A 23,077-nucleotide genomic window follows, 5' to 3' on the forward strand; every position below is an offset into this window, starting at 1 on the left:
AGTTCTTTCACACACTAACACACTCTTTCGTCTGTGTCGTCTGTCATTACAGCCAACTTTGAGTAAATTGACCACAATCCACATTTCTTTAGACTTTGGGTAGATATGATTGTGCTTTAAAAATACTTTAAAATTTTAAACACCAGTACATAAGCAAATCACGAGTGCCTGATCTATAATATATATGATAGTGCTTTAAATTATTTTTAAACTTTATCTAAACTCGTGACAAGTTATAAGTTTATTATTTGAATCTTATTCAAATTTGACTATAGCATACCTTAAGCTTATTTAATCCAGTCTAATAATTTAAAGTATCCGGTTACAAGATAGGAAAGGTGCCTAACTCTGGCAAACTCCTTTCTAATTTTTTGTTACGCTTAATTGTCCAATCTTGTAAAGGTAAATTTTGACAACAGTTATTTAATAACTGAGAAAATAGTAAACATATGTGAAACGTGATTCTGCAAAAATATTCCACCAGCACACGTTTTTACTTGCCTACTAGCAATAATATAGTTTCTGGATTAAACATTTTTTTAAAGCATAAGCAATAAGATTAATGGGATTTGTTTTTCATGGCATTAGGCCAACACAATCACCAATTTAACATCATTATTTGTATTGAGAAAGGTGTTGGAAAATTGAAAGGATCCACAGCAGACATTTTGGACTTCTTTGTTATGCTCCAACTTATGTTGATGCTGGTCGGATTCACACCTCACCAGTGCAGAACATTCCAAGCAATCAAACCTACCGACCTCCCAGGCGACCATCAATGGGGAAGGTGTTTAGAGTGGGTGGAATGCCTTGACAAATACCAGGAGTATGATAATATAAGGGAAGTAAAGGTTGAGCCTTTGCCAGAAATTTCTATTTCAATGTCCAAGTAACATCTATACAAAAGCAATGCATTAAAATTTATTTAAAAATCTGAGAAAAGTTTACAAATCATCGACCTCCTGAGAGCAGAGACTCTGCAACGGATGATGACTGGGAGAATCCCTTGTAAATAGAAGATGTATATGACATGGCAAAATCATCGAAGCCTTCTCGATGGGCAAATGCTAGGCCACCGGAAGAGAGAGTAAGTGATGATATTTCCGGCAGAGGAATGTCTCCTTCTAAAAACTGGACACATTGGCGCATGGTTGGCCTTGCTTCAGGTTCTGAGTGGGAGCAGAGCAACCCAAGTTTTAAGACCAACTCGACTTCCTCTGCTACATATTCTGTACCCAGCTTAGGATCCTTTGCCTCAAGAATATCACCTTTGTACCAACAGGAATACACCCAGTCAATCAAAATTACATCTTCTGTTGGAGATTGTGCCTGTATTGGCCTTCTTCCACAGGCAACTTCAAGCAAAAATGCCCCGAAAGCAAACACATCGGTGAGTGGTGTGGCTTTCCCAGTTCTAGTATGCTCTGGAGCCAGATAACCAAGAGTTCCCACAATACGAGTTGTTTGTGGATCTTTACCATGATCATATAATCTTGCAAGGCCAAAATCTCCCAATCTTCCGTTCAATTCTCCATCTAACAAGACATTACTAGCCTTAACATCTCTGTGAATCACCACCTGCTCCCATTCTTCATGTAAATAAAACAATCCTGATGCTACACCTTTGATAACTCTGAATCTTTGTCTCCAATTAAGGGTGACGTTTGGCTGGTCATACAAGTACTTATCCAGACTTCCATTAGGCATGTAGTCATAGACCAAAAGCAGCTCACCTTTACGCCGGCAATAGCCCAAGAGCTGAACTAAATTCCGGTGCCGGAGACGACCGATGCTTACAATTTCTGCTACAAATTCCTTCATCCCTTGCCTTGATTCATGTGAGACTCTTTTCACTGCAATCTCAAGTTTACTGGTCGGTAAAACTCCTCTATAAACCCTTCCAAATCCGCCAGCGCCCACCAGCTCCTTGTCTTTGAATCCTTTTGTTGCAACATACAGATCTTCATACTTGAATCTATGAGGCCCATACTCAAGCTCCCAATCTTCAACAACTTCAGCAAACTTCCTTTTCCTTCTTATGAAATAAGCTACACCGGAAACTGCTGCCAGAACCAAACTCACTAAAATCAAAGGCAACCCAATTGTCAAAAATCTTGATCTTTTCTTTGGTCCTAACCGAGGAAGCTTGGGAAGTTGAGACAGGGTAAGCTCCTGCGCCTGACCATTAATCTTAAAACTCCAACCCAAAACATAATGCGATGTCAGAACAGAACCAGTTGACGATGAAAAACCAACATACATCTCATTGTTAAGAATTGAAGAAAGATCACGAGACAAAGACAAAAGTGGAGTCTTGGGTTTAGGAACATTAATTGGAGCCAAAGTAACGTCCATTCTCTTCTCTAAACCATGATATTCAACCCAAACTTGCATCCGTTGCCCACTGATCAGAGTCAGGTTTCTAAACTGACGGGTGCCATCCTCATAATATCCAGCTGGAAAAGATTTATCGGACTTCAACCCATTAATATCAATCCCAACGTGATTTTCATTGATGTCAGCAAACTCGTTACTTTGTATCGTATCGAGTTCTACAGCAACAACATGATTCGCAGCATTACCATTGTTGGAATCGTTGAAGAGTCCGAGAAACTGGCTCGGAAGAGTTCCGGGGAGGCCCCTGGTGGGTGCAATCACGAAAGCGATTCCGTGACCGCTGAGATTCGGATATTCAGAGATGATAGCGAAGACAAAGGTCGCGGCGAAGGAAAAAACTGAACCGTTCGTTGAATTCTTGAAGTTTACAGGGTTAGGGTAGAAAGCCTGACCTTTTTGTCGCCAGGTTTCATTGGTGAGCTTTAGAAGTCCATTGGAAGTGAACTTCGCGATGCCATCAAGGCTTAGCTTTGAGGACCGGAAGCCATTGTAGATGAAATCAACATCGCAGGCGGCTGCGAAGCTTATCAGAAGAGCTAGCAGAACTGTAAACCTGAAACACATGGCCACAGTCTGCTAGCTTGCCCTGTTCTTCTCTTCCTCTTTGGTTTCTTGCCTTGTGTATTCTCGATCAACAGTACTTGAGATCAGTACGAGAGTTCATAGAATCTGCCAATCATCAACCGATCAAGAACTTGACCCCTTGGTTTGACAAATGTAGCCAGTCAAGTAAAGTCACCATAGCAAAAAATTAAAAAAAATAAAATAAAATAAAATTAAGTTGGTTATTATGAAACTTGGGGCTGAAGTTTCAATTTTGAAGATGTAATTGAAATTATTTAATTGAGTTCAATTAGTCAAAATCAAATTGTAGTTTAAATTTAGTATTTAACATGAATATTTGTTTATTTATACATAATTATAAAAGAAATATTATAAATACATTAAATCGAAAAGACTCAATTAATTCGAGAATTAAAATACTCAAATTATAATTTTATTATTATTAGAATATTATTTTAAAAAATTTTAATAATATAAAATTATTAAAACAATAATATCCATCAACTATAATAAAATTGATTTACTACCATTATCATCAACTATAATAAAAGAAAGTATTTATCTAAAGATTTTAGTAGATCACAATCTGTCATAAACATATCAAATAGATATATTTACAAGGTTAATTAAATAAGTATAATAAACGAGTTATGAATTATATGGATATTCAATAACATGATTAATTAAATATATTTTAAACAAATTTGGCATGTTTAAGATGCAAAATGGTATTGGTCGCATGCAAAATTATAAGTTCAGTCTTATTGGCTAAAAGTAATGGAAGAGGTGATATGTTAGGCGTGGAAGACAGTCAATATAATACTTTCCAGAGACCATCTTTTTCCGGCCCAGTAAATTAAAAAGAAGAAACCAAACCCTAAAAGCAATTGATTCCCCTTTTCTTTCCAACGGGTTGGTGGATTTTCTGAGGTTCGAGACTGGAAAAGGTGGGCCTGGTGGTTGGTGGTTGATTCAACAGCACAATAGCGGTTCTATATTCGAGTCTAGAACTCGTTGAAAAGATCAAAAGAAAGCCATGGAACTTGTGGAGTTGTTATATTGGACAAGCAATCTCTCTCTTTCCTTGTTAAACCAAGACAATATTAGCGTAACGATTCGGGTTCAAGTATTACTGATTCAGTCGTTTTTCGAGTTTAAATTATGTGAATTTCAAAAATATATGCAAACTAAACTATGTATATCTCCTGTATTTTCTAATGAATTACAGATTTGAAGTCTTTAATCTTGCCTAGTGGGATTGTGGTGGTTTGTTGTTGTCAAAAGGCAAAGACCCAAAGAGGAGAGCACCACAAATATCAGTCAAAACTCAAAAACGGTTGGAAAGGACCGGCAACCCCCAAAATTTCTGGCTAAGCGTACAGAAAGAGAAGAAGACTTTTCTTGTTTTCTGGAATAGGAACAACGAAGATGAATGGGTACCCAAACTTCCTCTAGGCCTTTTAGACCATTCCTTCAATACTTGACTTCACTGAGATGAGAAAATGAAACAATATTTCCAGGGACCACGTTTCTGTGATCTTTTTTTTCTGTAATGGATCATCATTTTAGTGGGATTTTATGACTTTTTCTCTATAAATCCGTCAATGCAGTTTGTCGGCCATCGTCACAATTCATCAGTTGAAAACAAAAAAATGGCTAAGCTTCGTATTTCTGTACAGATATGATGGGAGCATACATTATCAACGATACTGCAGATTTTGAACCATAATGCCATCACGAGTTGTAAACATAGACTTGTGAAATTCCATGGTTCAGGGGATTTAACAGTTCACAGGGATAACATTTCTTTGACTTCAGAGTCAGATTATTATATTAGTTGATTTCCAAGTTTCAACCATGATTTGAACAGTTAGAACTTTCTCAAAACATCTTTGTGGAATCCCTTCACATGCCACTGTTAACACATGCCTTAGATGATCCATTTCCAGGACCCAAAAAAGAAAAGGAGCTAGGTCTGTGCATTTTGATTTGCTCATAGTTTGCAGTTCTGAATATAGCTACAATGGCTTTTTTATGATGGTAAAGAAACATTTGTCCATTTCTCAGGTTTCTTGGCTCCTCCATATATAGTGATGGTGTCATTACTAAGCAAATTCATTTTGGAGAGAAATCCATTGAATGGCACATGGAATTAATCGGTGAATATACTTAGTCCAGGTGCAATGGCTTTGTTATCTCACGTTTTAGTGGATTTCTTTGGGATCATGCATGTATCTCATCACGTTTATTTAATTCTTTAAATTTTTTTAATGTATAAGAATTCCTTTTCCTCATGTAGGGAAATTCTGAGGCCCTGCTCTGCCAAGCATTTTGTTGGTATGAAGGAAATTTGCAGTTCATTCATATAATTGTACTAACAGAAAGAGAGAAGCAATAACAATGTATAACTCAAAGACAGCAATGGAAGATTACAACTGATGCGCAATTTACAAGTACATTAAGAACAAATTTAGGCCTGCAATTGCAAGAACTATGAAATAGTATTGGAGACAAGCTGCTTTTAACCAATTCTTGTAGGCCTCTGCACTTTTCCTGAAGGGTCAAGGTACAATCGAGCCCGACCTTGGTTGAAATCCATGGTAACAAAAGAATTAGCTTGGACCACCTGAATGTGGACCCTTGGCATGTCCTCCTTCATCTTTGTCTCTGCTTCCTCTGGGGTCAGGCCTACTAACTCGGGCCATTCCATTTTTGGAGGAGTGTTTGATCCAAGCAAACTCCCGTAAGTTCCTGCATCTCACACCTTATCAATAGTGAACCACTAAATATCAAATTATAGCATAGCAGATCGTTTAATTTTGAAGAGGATAGATATTTTTTCAGCTCCCAATCAAACAGGATAATCTGACCAAACATGAAGCGGACTAGTTGTCTAATCACTTGAATAATCAAATTTGCGAAACCGTTGATGTGAGAGAGACGGGCAGCAAACAACTCACTTGGTAAGACAGGTGTTGAGTCTGTTGATTCACCAGGTTGTTTTTCAGAGGGCTGACTGTGCTGGTTCTCAGCCATGGTGAAAGCAATACTAGTTTGAAGGGAAACTAGTTTAAATGTCCTCTTCCTGATTGATTTATTAAATTTCCAAACTTTGGTTTTGCCACATGGAGAGTTCCAGGCAAATCGTTGACATGGCTGGCATAGAATTTGATAATTACTATGCGCTACAAGAAATAAAGAATGTACCTTTCCTGCTAGGCCGGCTTGTTGATGTTGACTCTCATAAAATCCAGGATTTAGCCATGAACATGGGTAATAAATGGCCGAAATGTATGAACCTTTAACCTGTGAATTTATCCACTTTGGGCTTCCAAGCCTAGGCTGAGCTTTGGAAACCGAATTTTCTTTAATTCCTACTATTGGGCTTCTTTTTTTTCTAGAATTCAACAGTGTTAGATTCCATTAGTGATTAGCCTGCCAAAGGCCCAAAGTCTGTTTAGTTCTGCAGTTCCATGCTTTCTCTCTTTCACTAGTCTTGGGTTGGCAAGGACTTTAAGAAAATTTGATAAAATGTTTCAATTTTACACTTAATAATTATAAAAATTTTAAAATTTTGATAAATATAAACGTTGCACCTCTCATCACGTTAACATTTTGGAAAAAAAAATAATACCCCTCTCCGAAACAATCGATTTCCACGGGCATTTGCTTAATCTAATAGATTCAGGATAAGAAGTCATGTTGCACGTGTCGACAATAGAGAAACCGGTTTGTAACCAAAGTCCAGAAGTCTTCAGGGCAGATATCCAAGTTATTAGTGGTCTAAATCAGAGGAACTTGGATCATGATAAATCTTATAGCGTGACTTGCAAAGCATGAAAATTACTCTTAGAGTCTGTTTGGTCTGATTTTGTTCTAACTTAAAAATTATTATGAAGTTTTTATGAAAAATAATAGTTTTTAAAATTAAGTTAAAATTATTTGGTAAATTTTTTTTTATAAGTTATAATTTTTGTTAAAATTATTATAAAAGGTATTTTTTTTAGAGAATAATATTATAATTATTTTTAACAAATAAAGATATTTTTGAAACAAAAATAAAAATTCTCTTGTATTTTTAAAAAAAGAAAAGAAAAAACTCATTCTTGGAGCTTTTTTTTAAGTACTTTTTTTTAAAAATTTTGTTTTTGAAAAAAAAATTACTTTTTTAAGAACTTCTCAAAATATCATGTTTGACTTGATTTTTACTTTTAAGAGATAAATAAACTAAAAAAAAATTAAACCAAACATGCATTTAATATATAAAATTTAAAATATTATATGATCAGAAATTCAATTACGCAGTTGAAGGAGAGATCCCCAGAGGATTAAAAATGTCACAAACAAGTTCTTTCACACACTAACATACTCTTTCGTCTGTGTAGTCTGTCATTACAGCCAACTTTAAGTAAATGGGACACAAGCCACATTTCTTTAAACTTCGGGTAGATATGATAGTGCTTTAAAAGTATCTTGAAATTTTAAATACCAATACATAAGCAAATCACGAGTGCCTAGCCTTTAATATATATGATAGTGCTTTAAGATATTTTAAAATTTTATTTAAACTCGTGACAAGTTATTAGTTTATTATTCGAATCTTATTCAAATTTGACTATAGCATACCTTAAGCTTATTTAATCAAATCTAATAATTTAAAGTATCCGCTTACAAGATAGGAAAGGTGCCTAACTCTTGCAAACTCTTTTCTAATTTCTTATTGATCTTAATTGTCCAATCTTGTCAAGGTGAATTTTGACAACAGTTATTTAATAACTGACAAAATAGTAAACATATCTGAAACGTGATTCTGCAAAAACATTCCACCAGCACACGTTTTTACTTGCCAACTTGCAATAATATAGTTTCTGGATTAAACATTTTTTTAAAGCATAAGCAATAAGATTAATGGGATTTGTGTTTCATGGCATTAGGCCAAGACAATAACCAATTTAACATCATTATTTGTATTGAGAAAGGTGTTGGAAAATTGAAAGTCAGGATCCACAGCAGACATTTTGGACTTCTTTGTTATGCTCCAACTTAAGTTGATGCTGGTCGGATTCACAACTCACCATTGCAGAACATTCCAAGCAATCAAACCTACCGACCTCCCAGGCGACCATCAATGGGGAAGGTGTTTAGGGTGGATGGAATGCCTTGACAAGGCACCATCCAAGAAGATACAGCTACACAAATACCAGGAGTGTGACAATATAAGGGAAGTAAAGGTTGAACCTTTGCCAGAAATTTCTATTTCAATGTCCAAGTAACATCTATACAAAAGCAATGCATTAAAATTTATTTAAAAATCTGAGAAAAGTTTACAAATCATCGACCTCCTGAGAGCAGAGACTCTGCAACGGATGATGACTGGGAGAATCCCTTGTAAATAGAAGATGTATATGACATGGCAAAATCATCAAAGCCTTCTCGATGGGCAAATGCTAGGCCGCTGGAAGAGAGAGTAAGTGATGATATTTCCGGCAGAGGAATGTCTCCTTCTAAAAACTGGACACATTGGCGCATGGTTGGCCTTGCTTCAGGTTCTGAGTGGGAGCAGAGCAACCCAAGTTTTAAGACCAACTCGACTTCCTCTGCTACATATTCTGTACCCAGCTTAGGATCCTTTGCCTCAAGAATATCACCTTTGTACCAACATGAATACACCCAGTCAATCAAAATTACATCTTCTGCTGGAGATTGTGCCTGTATTGGCCTTCTTCCACAGGCAACTTCAAGCAAAAATGCCCCGAAAGCAAACACATCGTTGAGTGGTGTGGCTTTCCCAGTTCTAGTATGCTCTGGAGCCAGATAACCAAGAGTTCCCACAATATGAGTCGTTTGTGGATCTTTACCATGATCATATAATCTTGCAAGGCCAAAATCTCCCAATCTTCCGTTCAATTCTCCATCTAACAAAACATTACTAGCCTTAACATCTCTGTGAATCACCACCTGGTCCCATTCTTCATGTAAATAAAACAATCCTGATGCTACACCTTTGATAACTCTGAATCTTTGTCTCCAATTAAGGGTGACGTTTGGCTGGTCATACAAGTACTTATCTAGACTTCCATTAGGCATGTAGTCATAGACCAAAAGCAGCTCACCTTTACGCCGGCAATAGCCCAAGAGCTGAACTAAATTCCGGTGCCGGAGACGACCGATACTTACAATTTCTGCTACAAATTCCTTCATCCCTTGCCTTGATTCATGTGAGACTCTTTTCACTGCAATCTCAAGTTTACTGGTCGGTAAAACTCCTCTATAAACCCTTCCAAATCCGCCAGCACCCAGTAGCTCCTTGTCTTTGAATCCTTTTGTTGCAACATACAGATCTTTGTACTTGAATCTATGAGGCCCATACTCAAGCTCCCAATCTTCAACAACTTCAGCAAACTTCCTTTTTCTTCTCATGAAATAAGCTACACCGGAAACTGCTGCCAGAACCAAACTCACTAAAATCAAAGGTAACCCAATTGTCAAAAATCTTGATCTTTTCTTTGGTCCTAACCGAGGAAGCTTGGGAAGTTGAGACAGGGTAAGCTCCTGCGCCTGACCATTAATACTAAAACTCCAACCCAAAACATAATGCGATGTCAGAACAGAACCAGTTGACGATGAAAAACCAACATACATCTCATTGTTAAGAATTGAAGAAAGATCACGAGACAAAGACAAAAGTGGAGTCTTGGGTTTAGGAACATTAATTGGAGCCAAAGTAACGTCCATTCTCTTCTCTAAACCATGATATTCAACCCAAACTTGCATCCGTTGCCCACTGATCAGAGTCAGGTTTCTAAACTGACGGGTGCCATCCTCATAATATCCAGCTGGAAAAGATTTATCAGACTTCAACCCATTAATATCAATCCCAACGTGATTGTCATTGATGTCAGCAAACTCGTTACTTTGTATCGTATCGAGTTCTACAGCAACAACATGATTCGTAGCATTACCATTGTTGGACTCGTTGAAGAGTCCGAGAAACTGGCTCGGAAGAGCTCCGGGAAGGCCCCTGGTGGGTGCAATCACGAAAGCGATTCCGTGACCACTGAGATTCGGATATTCAGGGATGATAGCAAAGACAAAGGTCGTGGAGAAGGTAAAAACTGAACCGTTCGTTGAGTTCTTGAAGTTTACAGGGTTAGGGTAGAAAGCATGACCTTTTTGTTGCCTGGTTTCATTGGTGAGCTTTAGGAGTCCATTGGAAGTGAACTCCGCGATGCCATCAAGGCTTAGATTTGAGGACCGGAAGCCATTGGAGATTAAATCAACATCGCCGGCGGCTGCGAAGCTTATCAGAAGGGCTAGCAGAACTGCAAATCTGAAACACATGGCCACAGTCTGCTAGCTTGCCCTCTTCTTGTCTTCGTCTTTGGTTTCTTCCCTTTTATATTCTCGTTCAACAGTACTTCAGATCAGTGCGAGAGTTCATAGAATCTCCCAATCATCAACCGTTCAATAACTTGACCCCTTCGTTTGATAAATGTAGCTAAGTCGAGTAAAGTCCCCATAGCAAAAAAATTTTTTTAAATAAAATAAACTAAAATTCAATTGGTTATTATGAAACTTGGGGCTGAAGTTTCAATTTTGAAGATGTAATTGAACTTATCTGATTGAGTTCAATTAGCCAAAATCAAATGCTAGTTTTAATTAACATTTGAACAGGAATATTTGTTTATTTATACATAATTATAAAAGAATATATTATAAATACATTAAAAGGTAAAAACTCAATTAAGCTCATCAACCATTTGATTCGAGAATTAAAATATTCAAATTGTAATTTGATAATTATTAATATATTATTTTAAAAAATTCTAATGATACGAAAATTAGAGATATCAATTGAAGCTTGATTGAATTCAATAAATTCAAATCGATTTTTGTGGTTTCGATATTAATTGATTATGAAAATGATTTATTTCGATTATTTCAGTCAACTTTTTTATCTAAAATTTATAAGTGAATCTGAAAAGTTAATTATTATTAATATATTTTACATATAAATATCATTAATTATTTTAAAAAATAATTTAAAAATGTATTGAATTCAAATCATAATGATTGATGAAATAAATTATGATTTGAATTTGTTTATCATACTTCGATCCATTTGAATTAATTTAATTTTCCAACATTTAATACCAAACTAATCAAATGCTTATGTTCATTCCCATTCTAATAAAAAAAAGTTCTTACCCCCTGGATCGACATAAATTTGACAGCAGCCGCCATTGCAGAGCTTGATCCTTCGGCTCTTTAGGTGGGAAGTTGCTGTCGAACAGAGACAAGGAGTGGGGACAGGAGCAGCGTGTTCGACGCCACCCCCACTGACAAGTGTGCCACGTGCAATCAAAGTGCACCACGGTGGCTTCCAAGACAGGGGCTTTGGTCAACCCCATACAAAGCCACAAGGTCCAGGCTCGTTTGCTTCCCTTAACCAATTGTTAAACAAAAATTATTATTTATTATTATTTAAATTTGATAGCATCCTTGCAATTGGAAGAAAAAGGTTGTTCGTTGCAAATATATATTAAATAAAAAGAAAATCCAAACTTGGAAGAGCCAACCAAATCACTAGAACTTATTTAAAACTATATATTTTTTTCTTTTGCATAAGGTATGGCAGATATAAATAAGTTATATGACAAAACCTTTATTAATGAATAACTTACTTTGATTCTTTTCAATTAATATTTTGTAGATTTTTTTCTCAACTAATATTTTGTAATTAACTTCTGTTTTTATAGGATTTATGTTGTTAATTTTGATAAATAAAATTATAAAAATATCTTTAAAAATGAATAATGGACTAATTTTGATTAATGAAAAACCACATTTGTTGAGAAAAAAATTGAAATAGTTATATTTTAATAGTTTTATTAAGTAAAACTAATAGCTTAATAACTCTCTATAAGTACAAAAATTATTCACAAAATGTTAATTGAGAAAACAAATATAAAATATCATGCAAAAAAAGTTAAAATTACAAAAATGAAAGTAAATTTTATTTTTATTTTTTAAAAGAATTTATGGATATAAACCTAAACACATACTTTTAAAAGGTATGGCAAAATAACCTTTATTAATTATTTTAAGTTATTAAGAGGGGTTAGTAAAAGAAACATATCTCTATCATATTTATATTGTTTTTTTATACATTGGAAGAAGTTTAAAATAGACGAAATCATTGACCCTTAAAACTTAATCTCAACAACCATTAAACGAAAAACTTTCCTTTCTTTCTTAGTTTATTACTTAATTTCATATTAATTTTGGGTCAATAACGTTATTTGTTAAACGTTATTCTACTTAGTAACTTGTTTTCCTCATATTTTGAGCTAATTTTATATAATGTTAACTCTCTACTTTGTCTATAAATAAAACCTACCTAACTCAGTCACAAACACATAAATCCTCTCATCTCTTCTGAAAATTCCTCTAAGCTTTTTTGCTAGGTTTTTTTTTTTTTTTTTGTAAAATCTATTTGTTCTTCCTGCTATCCCTTATGAGTTTGTGTAAATTATAAGGAAAAGTCTGTTAAATCTTGAAGAATAACTGTTACTGTTCTTTTGCACTGAGTTTTATATTTCGAAAAGATGAAAATTATCTTTAAAAATAGCGATACCATGCCTCAAATTTTTTACTATTTTACTTACTTTGTTAAATTTTCAATTTTTTCTCAATTTATTTATAACAGAAGATGTAATTGAACTTATTTGATTGAGTTCAATCAGCCAATATCAAATGCTAGTTTTAATTAACATTTTAACATGAATATTTGTTTATTTATACATAATTATAAAAAAATTATTATAAAACATTAAACAGTAAAAACTTAATTAACCTCGTCAACCATTTAATTCAAGAATTTGATAATTATTAGTATATTATTTTAAAAATTTTTAATGATATGAAAATTAAGAATGTCAATTGAAATTAATTATATTCGAATCAGATTTTTGGTTTTCGATATTAATTGATGACGAGAGATGGTCTATTTTAACTATTTCAATAGACTTTTTTTTTATCTAAAATTTATAAGTGAATTTAAAAAAAACAATTATTAATATATTTTTACATATTAATATCATTAATTATATTAAAATGATTGATGAGAGAAATCGATTTCCATTATGATTTGATTTTTAATCATATTTCGATTAATTTGAATTAATTTAATTTTCCAACTTTTAATACCAAACTAATCAAATGCTTTTTTTCATTCCCATCCAAGTTCTTACCCCTTGGATTGGCATAAATTTGACAGCAGCCGCCATTGCAGAGCTTGATCCTTTGTGTTTTTACGTGTGAAGTTGCTGTCAAACAGAGCCAAGGTGTTCGACGCCACCCCCACTGACATGGGCGCCACGTGCAATCAAAGTGCACCACGGGAGCTTCCAAGACAAGGGCTTTGGTCACCCCCGCTACAAAGCCATATGGTCCAGGCTGGGTTGCTTCCCTTAACTAATTGTTAAATAAAAATTATTATTATTATTATTTAAATGATATTTAAGGTGATTAAAGATTGTAGATTCTATAGAATCCGTATCAGGATAGCATCCTTGCAATAGAAAGGAAAAGGTTGTTCTTTGCAAATATTAAATAAAAAGAAAGTCCAAACTTGGAAGAGCCAACCAAATCACTTGAACTTATTTAAAACTTTAATTTCTTTTTCTTTTGAATTAGCTGTGGAAGATATAAACAAGTTATATTACAAAACCTACATTTTGTAATTAACTTCTGTTTTTGTAGGATTTATGTTGTTAATTTTGATCAGTAAAATACTAATTTTGAATTGGGTATTGGGGTGTGTGGTGGTAGCACCCATCTTTGTTTTACCTCTATGATTATCTAATGTATAGTCTTTGCCTTGAATTATATTGTGAGCTCTCCATTTTTAGGTGCATGGTCACTACTGTTGATATATTGTGTTGCAGCATTTCTTGTATGTTTACTATCAGTCATAGATGGTTATTTGGTCTATGTTTTCACTGTACTTCAGTGATTTTAATCAATGAAAAATCACTTTAATTGAAAGAAAAATAAATTTTGAATTGGGTATATTTTAATAGTTTTATTAAGTAAATCTAATAGTTTAATAACTCTCCATAAGTACAAAAATTATTCACAAAATGTTAATTCAGAAAACAAATATTGATTGAGAAAAAAATATAAAATATAATGTAAAAAAGTTAAAATTAAAAAAAATAAAAGTAAAATTTATTTTTTTTTAAAAAAAAATGTATGGATGTAAACCTAAACACATACTTTTAAAAGGTACGGCAAAATAACCTTTATTAATTATTTTAGGTTATTAGGAGGGGATAATAAAAGAAACATATCTCTAACATATTTATTTTGTTATTTTTTTTATACATTTGAAGAAGTTTAAAACAGAAGAAATCATTGACCCTTAAAACTTAATCTCAACAACCATTAAACAAAAAACTTTGCTTTTTTTTCTGAGTTTATTACTTAATTTCAAACTAATTTTGGGTCAATAAAAAAAACCTATTCAATTCAAACTAATATAATAATCCAACAAGTTGCTGGAGCTGTCCATATCCAGCAAGTTCCTTTTTGATTAAGCTGATTAGTTGTTTAGAACGTGGAGAATCCATATCCAAGGAAGCATTTAATCATGGAGCAACCCTGCAATTCTTGAGTTTTATGAACATTGTTTAGGCTGATTATTCAAGTTTCAATATTGCTATTCTTTCTCCTTAAATCAATGGGAGAATATCCATTGGGATGTTTATTTGGCATCATCTTTTATTTTGGGAGTTCTTACATATCTTCTCTTCCACTCAACTTTGATTTGATTTGGAAAATAAAGGATTTTGATTATTTTTCTTCCTTTTGGATGCATTCAAACATTGAAGAAGATTCCATGTACCATTCATGAAATGCAAGAGCACTTTGACCTCATTCAGTACTTTTCAACACTATCAGTCGTGGGAGAGAAATCTTCTATCCCTAGAGGGGTCTCTTTTCATAATTTTACGTTATATTTTAAATTTTATTCTATAAATTAAAAACTCTAATCACGTGTCATATAGTTAAATGATTTTAGATAGTAATTCTAGGTTAATGAAGTCTTTTTGTGGCAAGTTGTTAGAACCTGACCACATTTCTAATCTAGTCCATGCTTTTCTGCCTCTATCTTGAACTAATCTAATCTGGCAAGTTCCTGGAAAACTTCACTTCCACTATTTGGTCTTTGATAGTTTAACTATATTATAGTAACCATTTGCATTTTCAAAAGGGGACAGAGAAGAAAAGCTCTGTTTATTAATTAAAAACCAAAAGAAACATTCTTGCTATGCTTACCTGTATAGATTATCATAATGTAAAAGTATATTTCACTTTTCCTTTGCCTCTCAGTGTTTGATGAAGAGAGAATTTGATGCAAAAGCTTACTTTCCCTCCCATTTTCTTGTGTCGACTGAAGGGGAACATGGGCGTGATTGGCTGATTCTGTTTATGAATCCTGATCTCTTTGGCCGACTTTCTGGTTTATGAACTCTGCCTGATTCTTTTTGCTTTTGGGAAATGGGCCTGATTCAAAGATGGAATTAAGTTCCATAATTCAATAAACATATGTAGAGTTAATGTGTAAGCTTGCTGCAAGAGGCCACTGGCGGGTGCAATCACGAAAGCGATTCCTTGACCGTTGAGTTTCAGATATTCAGAGATGGTAGCGAGGACAAAGGTCGTGGAGAAGGAAAAAACCGAACCGTTTGTTGAGTTCTTGAAGTTTACAGGGCGAGGGTAGAAAGCATGACCTTTTTTCTGCTTGGTTTCATTGGTGAGCTTTAGGGTCCATTGGAAGTGAACTCCGCAATGCCATCAAGGCTTAGATTTGAGGACCGGAAGCCATTATAGATGAAATCAACGTCGTCGGCGGCCGCTAAACTTATCAGAAAAGTTAGCAGAATTGCGAATCTGAAATACATGGCCAAAAATCTGCTAGCTTGCCCTGTTCTCCTACTCTTCGTGTTTTGTTTTCTTGGCATTTATATTCTCGATCAATAGTGCTTGAGATCAGTAGGAAAGTTCATGAGTCTCTCACCCATCAGCCGTTCAATAACTTGACCCTTTGGTTTGAAACAAGTAGCTAAGTTGAAAGTTGATTAAAGTCACCATTGTAAGAATAAAAAAAATAATTTGTGGCCGAAAATTCAGTTTAGTCCAAAATCAATTGCAAGTTTAAATTAAAATTTTAACATGACTATTTTTTATTTATACATAATAAAAAATTATTATAAATATATAAATCAATAAATCTGCATTAAGCTCATAAACAGAGACGGAGGGAGAGGGGTAAAAAAAATTTCATAAATCTATATATTTTTTGTTTCATTTTTTTAAAAAATTGAATAATTTTGTCCCCTTAAATATTATATTTTTCATTTTTGTCTCTTTAAACCTAAAATCTTGATTCCATCACGTCTCGTAAACCATTTGATTAAAGAATTAATATACTCAAATTATAATTAGATAACCAATAGTATATGATTTTTTAAAAAGTTCCAATGATATAGAAATTATGGGTAAGTATTAATTGGTTTAAATCGATGTAATCAATTGAATTCAATTAATTCAAATTTAGTTTTTTTTTTTTTTAAATTATTGATTATGAAGTACAATTTATTTGATTATTTTGATAAAATTTCGATATTCAAAATTTATAAATGAATTGATCAAAAATTAATTATTATTACTATATTTTTAAATATATTATATATAAATAATTATTAATAATTTTAAAATACCTCTCAAAAATATATTTTTAATATAAAAATATTATTTATTATTTCTATTTAAATAACAATATATATATATATCACTTGAAAACTTGAGGCACAAGCAACCATAATATAAATTATAAAATTTGAAATATTTTTGTAATTTTAAATGAATTTTTGAGGTGATTAAAAATTATAGATTTTATAGAATCCGTAACAGAATACCACCCTTACCATTGAAAGGAAAAGATTTTTCTTTGCAAAAATAGAATAAAAAGAAAGTAAAAGACTGTCCAAACTTGGAAGAGCATATCAATCACTTGAACTTATTTAAAATTTAAATCTTTTTCCCTTTTGTTTCAAACTTAAAATTTTATTAAACATTGACTAAAAAATAATCATATAAAGTTACAAATTTAAATATTTCAAATTTTATACATATAATAATAAAAAATTAAAATTTTTTAAAAGTGACGACTTTCACCACTTGTCACCATCTTAATTCTATTATTGCCTTTTACATTATGTATGACAGATATAAATAACTTTATTGATGGATAGCTTATTTTGAGTTTTTTTCAACTTTGTAGGAGGTTTATGTTTTCCTTCTAAATTTTATATTATAAATGTATAATATTTATTGTTTTTGTGAGTTCTCTTAATATTTGTTATGATTTTCGCTTTTTTCACTTACTATAATGTTGTTTCTTTTTATACAATTAGCATCTTATGAGAATCTTTTTTCTCAATTAGTATCTTATGGATAAGTTTTATTTTTCTAAGAAATTAAATTGTTAATTTTTAAATATTAAAATTATAAAATATTTTTAAATGTGAATAATTAAGTTAACTTTAAATTAAGAATATGTTTAGTTTGTGAAACGGAATAGAATGAAAATGGAATAATCATTCATACTAATTTTGGGTCAATAAGAAAACCCTATTCAAGCTAATATAATCCAACAAGTTGCTGGAAATGTCCATATCCAAAAGCAATCCCAGCTTTTCTGCATCCCCTAGTTCCTTGTTGTTCAATCTGTCAAGCTGATTATTTAGTAATATAATATAATATATGAGTTTTTTTTTTATAATTTAAAACATTTAATATTTACTTATTATTCTGAATTTCCAGAAAAAAAAGTAATAAAAAATTTACTATTAGAAGAAGAATTCTTACGTAGCTGATTTGAGAAAGGTTTTTTTTTTCTTTTTGAGGAAACGTTAGAATTAGTCAAATAAATTCTAGGCTTTGAAATTATGTTTCATTTTATTTTTGCCATCTCTTTCTCATTAAATCAATGGGAGAATATCCATGGGATATTTATTTGGCATTATTAATTGATTTTGAAAATTCTTACCTATAGTCTCTTTCAATCAAATTTGATTTGATTTGGGGAATAAAGGATTTTAATTTTATTTTAGTTTTTCCTTTTGGGTGCATTCAAACAGAGAAGAAGATTCAACCTAACATCCATCAAATGAAAAATGCACTCAGGTGTTATTCAATATTTTTCCACATTATCGTTCATGAATAGAACCCTTCTACTTCAAATTGACAATTTCTTTTGACAATTTTGTGTTATATTTTCAATTTTACACTATCAATCAATAACTCTAATTCTTACCCATATGTTTAAATAATTGTAGATACTAATTCCAAGGCAATGGAGTCTTTTTGGGTAAGTCATTGGAGCCTGTCCACATATCTAATCTAGCCCATGCTTTTCTGCCTCTATACTTTCTCGAACTAATCTAATCTGGCAAGTTCCTGGAAAACTTCACTTCCACTGTTTGGTCTTTGATGGTTTAACTACATTTTCAGTTGTCTAATTAAGTTTAGTTACAGAGTACTCATTTTCATGTTCAAAAGGGGACAGAGAAGAAAAGCTCTGTTTACTATTTAAAAAACAAAATAAACATTCTTGCTATGCTTATCTATAGATTATTATCATATTGTAAAAGAATGTTTCACTTTTCCTTAGCCTCTCAATGTTTGATGAGTAGAGAACTTGACCCAAAGGCCTTCTTTTCCTCACATTTTCTTGTCTAGACTGCTGGGGAACATGGGCCTGATTCTGTTTATGAATCTTGATCTCTTAGGCTTACTGTCTGGTTTATGAATTCTGCCGGATTCTATTTTCTTTTGGAAAATGGGCCTGATTCAAAGATGGAATTAAGTTCTATAATTCAATAAACATATGAAGCGTTCATGTGTACGCTTGCTGCAATGTACAACCTTATCTTTTTCATGCATTAAAAAGACAGAAGAAACAGTTTAATTAATATGTAAAGCTGATAGTAAAATCAATGCAAACAGTTTTTCAACAGGCAAATCATGCATTGTTGACTACTTGCCTGTATCAGTTATATAGCCATGCAATTTTAACGACCTGCAAATAGGAATGATTCAGTGACTGCCATTGTTGCTACAGAATCCTTTGTCCAAGTTAAAGAATAATCACGGGACTGTTCCAGGAGCTCCTGCGTATGAAGAATTTTATCCAAATCTTCAGGCAGTGAAGCTTGGCCATTCAGATATGAGATAACTTGTGACATTCTTGGCCTATATGCTGCAATAGTATGTGAGCATAACAGTGCGAGCTTTAATACTAGATCAATCTCTTCAGCCGCAAAATCCTTGTTAAGTTCGGGGTCTGCTGTTTTCAATATATCCCCTTCATTCCAGCAATTGAACACCCAATCCACAAGATGCACCTCTTCAGCTGATGCTCGTGGCATGAGCGGCCTTCTACCACAAACGACCTCCAGGCAAAATGCCCCAAATGCATAAACATCAGTGCTTGTATTTGCCCTGCCAGTTTTAGCAAGCTCTGGTGCTATGTAGCCATAGGTGCCAGCTAGATGAATTGTTTCCTGTGCATGTTTACTACATCTTGCAAGCCCAAAATCACCTAATTTTCCATTAAGGTCATCATCTAATAACACATTGCTGGCCTTGATATCTCTGTGAATGATGACTTCCAACCATTCTTCATGCAGGTAGGCAACTGCAGAAGCTACATCTTTGATTATTTTAAATCTTTGGCTCCAATTAAGAGTTACCTCTGGCTTGTTGTGTAGGTACTTGTCAAGACTGCCATTAGGCATATAATCATAGACCAAAAGGAGCTCATCTTTACCTCGACAATAACCAAGGAGTCGCACTAAATTGGGATGTCGCAGCCTTCCAATTGTGCCAATCTCTGCAAGAAACTCTTTCATTCTTTGTTGAGATTTGTCAAAAATTCTCTTCACTGCAATTTGGACTTTTGATGCTGGTAATTCTCCTCTATAAACCTGACCACAACCGCCTCGTCCAAGAAGCTCCTTTTCATTGAAGCCTCCAGTCGCTGCAAATAGATCCCTGTAAGGAAACCTATGAGGTCCGAACTGAACCTCCCAATCTTCAAGTATCTCAGTGAATCTGTCTTTCTTTCTTGACAAGAAAAAAATAGCAGAGAACACAACTGCCAACAACAGTACTCCAACTACTGGCACTGCAACTGCCACTATTATTTGTTTCTTCCTGGATTTTTTCTTTCTTGATCTAGTTACAGACGGTAGTTTGTCCAGGTCAAGATCCTTAGCTACTCCATCCATCTGGAAGCTCCAGCCAGAAATATATGTAGATGCTACCTGCAAACCCGTGGCCGAAGAGAAACCAATGTACATTTGTTCTAAAATGATTGGTGATAAATCGATGTCCATAGACAGTAGAGGGACTTTTGGCTTACTCCTGCGGATTACTGGGGACAAAGTGACGTTCAGTTGATGCTTTGTACCGTCATATTCCACCCAAACCTGCATCCTGTCCCCACATGAAAGATCAGCAGGCCTATATTTTCCAGTTTTGCTGTAAACATAACCTGCAGAAACAGATTTAGCTGACTTCAAACTGTTAATATCAACACCAACATGGTTATCGTCGATATCTGCAAATTCCTGGTTTTGGAACGTGTCAAACTCGATGGCAACTATATGATTGGAAGATAACCCATCAGTTGAAAAGTTAAAAAGTCCCAGATGCTGGCCTGGAGCAACTTGGCCAAACTCCTTGGAAGGAGCAAGCACAAAGGTAATACCATGGCCTCTAGAGTTCTCAGGAACTATGACGAACACGAAAGTGGTGGAGAAAGAGAAGGCGTTAGCATTTGGTGAACTCTTGAACTTAAACGGGACAGAATAGAAAACGTGGCCAACCTGAAAAGTTGAACTGTCTGTGAGCCTGAAAAGACCATCAGTTCTCAATTCCGCTATACCACCAAGTTCTAAACTCTGTTCTTGGCCAGAAACCAACTGTAAACTGAATCCATTGAAGATGAAACCTTGATTGCTTGAGGTTGCCACTTTGATCCAAAGAAACAACAGCAAAAGTTTCTTAAAGAACATGGCTGGAGCCAGTATTGATGATGTTCTTTTCGTTGAACTGATAAACTGAAACTCATCTTACATTAATAGCTATGATAACTAACACCGGTGGCCTGACCCATGACTCTACCGGAACGAGAGTTGAGAACTGAGAGATTATCAGAGTAAACTGGACTCTAGGCCGACGTTTTGGACTAAATTTTTGTCTCTTTCCTGCATAATAGTCATTGAAGCATCCTAGTACATACATATTTTCTTTCTTGTCGTGTAATTTTCAATCTTGTTGACAAATTGAGTTAACCCCCATTGTAAGTGCAAAGAGATTGCAGTCAATTCATGTTGTTAATTTGATTTAAATGTTTCTAAGTGAAAAATGCCAACGTAATAGTACTATCATTTCCTCGATTGCCTCAAAAAAGGTAGAGAGGGTGGGATTTTCTTCAAAGTGGAATTTGAAAAAGCTTTTGATAGTGTGGATTGGTCCTTCCTTGAGTTTGTCATGGGGCAAATGGGGTTTGGTGATCAATGGAGGAAATGGATTATGTCTTGTATTACTTCGGCTACTGTTTCAACCCTTATTAATGGATCTCCTTCTAGGAAAGTCAAAATGAAACGAGGTTTATGTCAAGGATGCCCGCTCTCACCATTCCTCTTTAATATCGTGGTGGAAGCCTTCAGTGCCCTCATGCATAAAGCTGTTGCTATTGGGCTATATAAAGGTGTGAAAGTTGGTACTAGTGGCCTCTTTATTTCTCACTTTCAATACGCTGATGATACCATGATTTGGAGTAAACCGAAGCTTGAAAGTGTGCTGAACATAAAAAGGGTCTTAAGGTGCTTTCAAGTTATCTCAGGCCTCAAGATTAACTTGCAAAAAAGTAGCCTTTATGGGATCAATGTGAGGGACAGGTTAGAGTTCTAGGCAAGTAGAATCCCCTGCTTAGTTGGATCATTGCCTTCCACTTGTTTAGGCCTCTCTTTAGGTGCAAGACACCACTCCGTAAGTATTTAGCGACCGGTGATTAACAAATTTGAGGCCAGACTTGCTGGATGGAAATCTAATATGCTTTTGATTGGAGGAAGGGTCACCTTAATTAAATCTGTTCTTGCTAGCCTTCCTATCTACTACATGTCTCTTTTTGAGCTTTCTATTGGGGTTAAACAGGAACTAGACAAAATACAGCGAAGGTTTCTGTGGGGAGGTTCTGAGGAGAGGAAACGTATCCATTGGGTGAGTTGGGATTCGGTATGCACCTTGAGAGACCAAGGGGGTCTTGGAATCATCGATCTCCGGCTTAAGAATCGAGCACTCTTAAATAAATGGATTGGGAAATATAGTGGTAATAGAGAGAGTTTGTGGTGTAAAACCATCATTGGGAAATACGGGGGGGGGGGGGGGGGGGGGATAATATGAGTCTTTTACTTTTCGACCCAGGTGGTAGATACTTGTCTAACATCTAGAAAAGTATTACTAACCCTCTCACCCCTTTAGGGAGTTTCTCTTTTTTCTTATGTGCAGGTATCGGTTACTCAATCGGGAATGGTGTTAATATCTACTTTTGTGAAGATGAATGGATCGAGGGCATTATCTTTAAAGTAGCCTTTCCACGTATCTTTGCCCTTGCTGTTAACAAAATTGGCAAAGTGCATGAGTTCGGTTCTTGGGTTAATAGAAAGTGGTAGTGGCATGTTCAACTTCGCAGAAGTGTCTTTGATTAGAAGGCAAAGACTTGGGAACAATTCATGGGCCTTTTGAAGGATGTCCATCTTGACCTTGAGTCCAAAGACAAACTTATCTAGAAGCATACGCCAAGCGGGGAGTACTCTTCCAATTCTTTTTGTAAGTCGATTCTTAATAACGGTGACACTGACATGGACTTTTGGAAGAATGTGTGGGCTGGTTTGGCTCCACTGAAGGTCAAAATCCTCGTATGGCAAAGTGCTAAGGGGCAGAGTAGCCGTTAAAAAAGAGCTTGTTAAGAGAAATC

The 23,077-nt window shown here is 34.4% G+C and overlaps 2 protein-coding genes, 1 long non-coding RNA gene and 2 pseudogenes across 3 annotated transcripts; 1 reads left to right on the forward strand and 4 right to left on the reverse strand.

Annotated features, from left to right (window-relative positions):
• Window positions 1-837: 837 nt before the first annotated feature.
• Window positions 838-3,087, reverse strand: LOC18597711 (L-type lectin-domain containing receptor kinase IV.1 pseudogene; annotated as a pseudogene).
• Window positions 3,088-3,772: 685 nt separating this feature from the next.
• On the forward strand, window positions 3,773-5,976 carry LOC148762337 (uncharacterized). The gene is made up of 5 exons (XR_016026488.1): window positions 3,773-4,397; window positions 4,641-4,934; window positions 5,029-5,139; window positions 5,261-5,704; window positions 5,794-5,976. It is a non-coding gene; the product is annotated as an uncharacterized LOC148762337 (long non-coding RNA).
• LOC18597712 (subtilisin inhibitor-like) lies at window positions 5,291-6,054 on the reverse strand. Its single transcript, XM_018120859.2, has 2 exons — window positions 5,922-6,054; window positions 5,291-5,712 (listed from the first exon to the last, which is right to left on the reverse strand). The coding sequence occupies exons 1-2, from the start codon at window positions 5,995-5,997 to the stop codon at window positions 5,483-5,485; spliced, it is 306 nt and encodes a 101-aa protein (XP_017976348.2). The 5' UTR covers window positions 5,998-6,054; the 3' UTR covers window positions 5,291-5,482.
• A 2,124-nt stretch (window positions 6,055-8,178) lies between these two features.
• Window positions 8,179-10,480, reverse strand: LOC18597713 (L-type lectin-domain containing receptor kinase IV.1-like). The gene has a single exon (XM_007026891.3). The coding sequence runs from the start codon at window positions 10,300-10,302 to the stop codon at window positions 8,293-8,295; it is 2,010 nt and encodes a 669-aa protein (XP_007026953.3). The 5' UTR covers window positions 10,303-10,480; the 3' UTR covers window positions 8,179-8,292.
• Window positions 10,481-18,881: 8,401 nt separating this feature from the next.
• LOC18597714 (L-type lectin-domain containing receptor kinase V.9 pseudogene) lies at window positions 18,882-21,308 on the reverse strand (annotated as a pseudogene).
• Between the last annotated feature and the right edge of the window lie 1,769 nt (window positions 21,309-23,077).

Source organism: Theobroma cacao, chromosome 5, assembly GCF_053813885.1.
Source record: "Theobroma cacao isolate CCN51 chromosome 5, ASM5381388v1, whole genome shotgun sequence".
NCBI classification, from domain to species: Eukaryota; Viridiplantae; Streptophyta; class Magnoliopsida; order Malvales; family Malvaceae; genus Theobroma; species Theobroma cacao.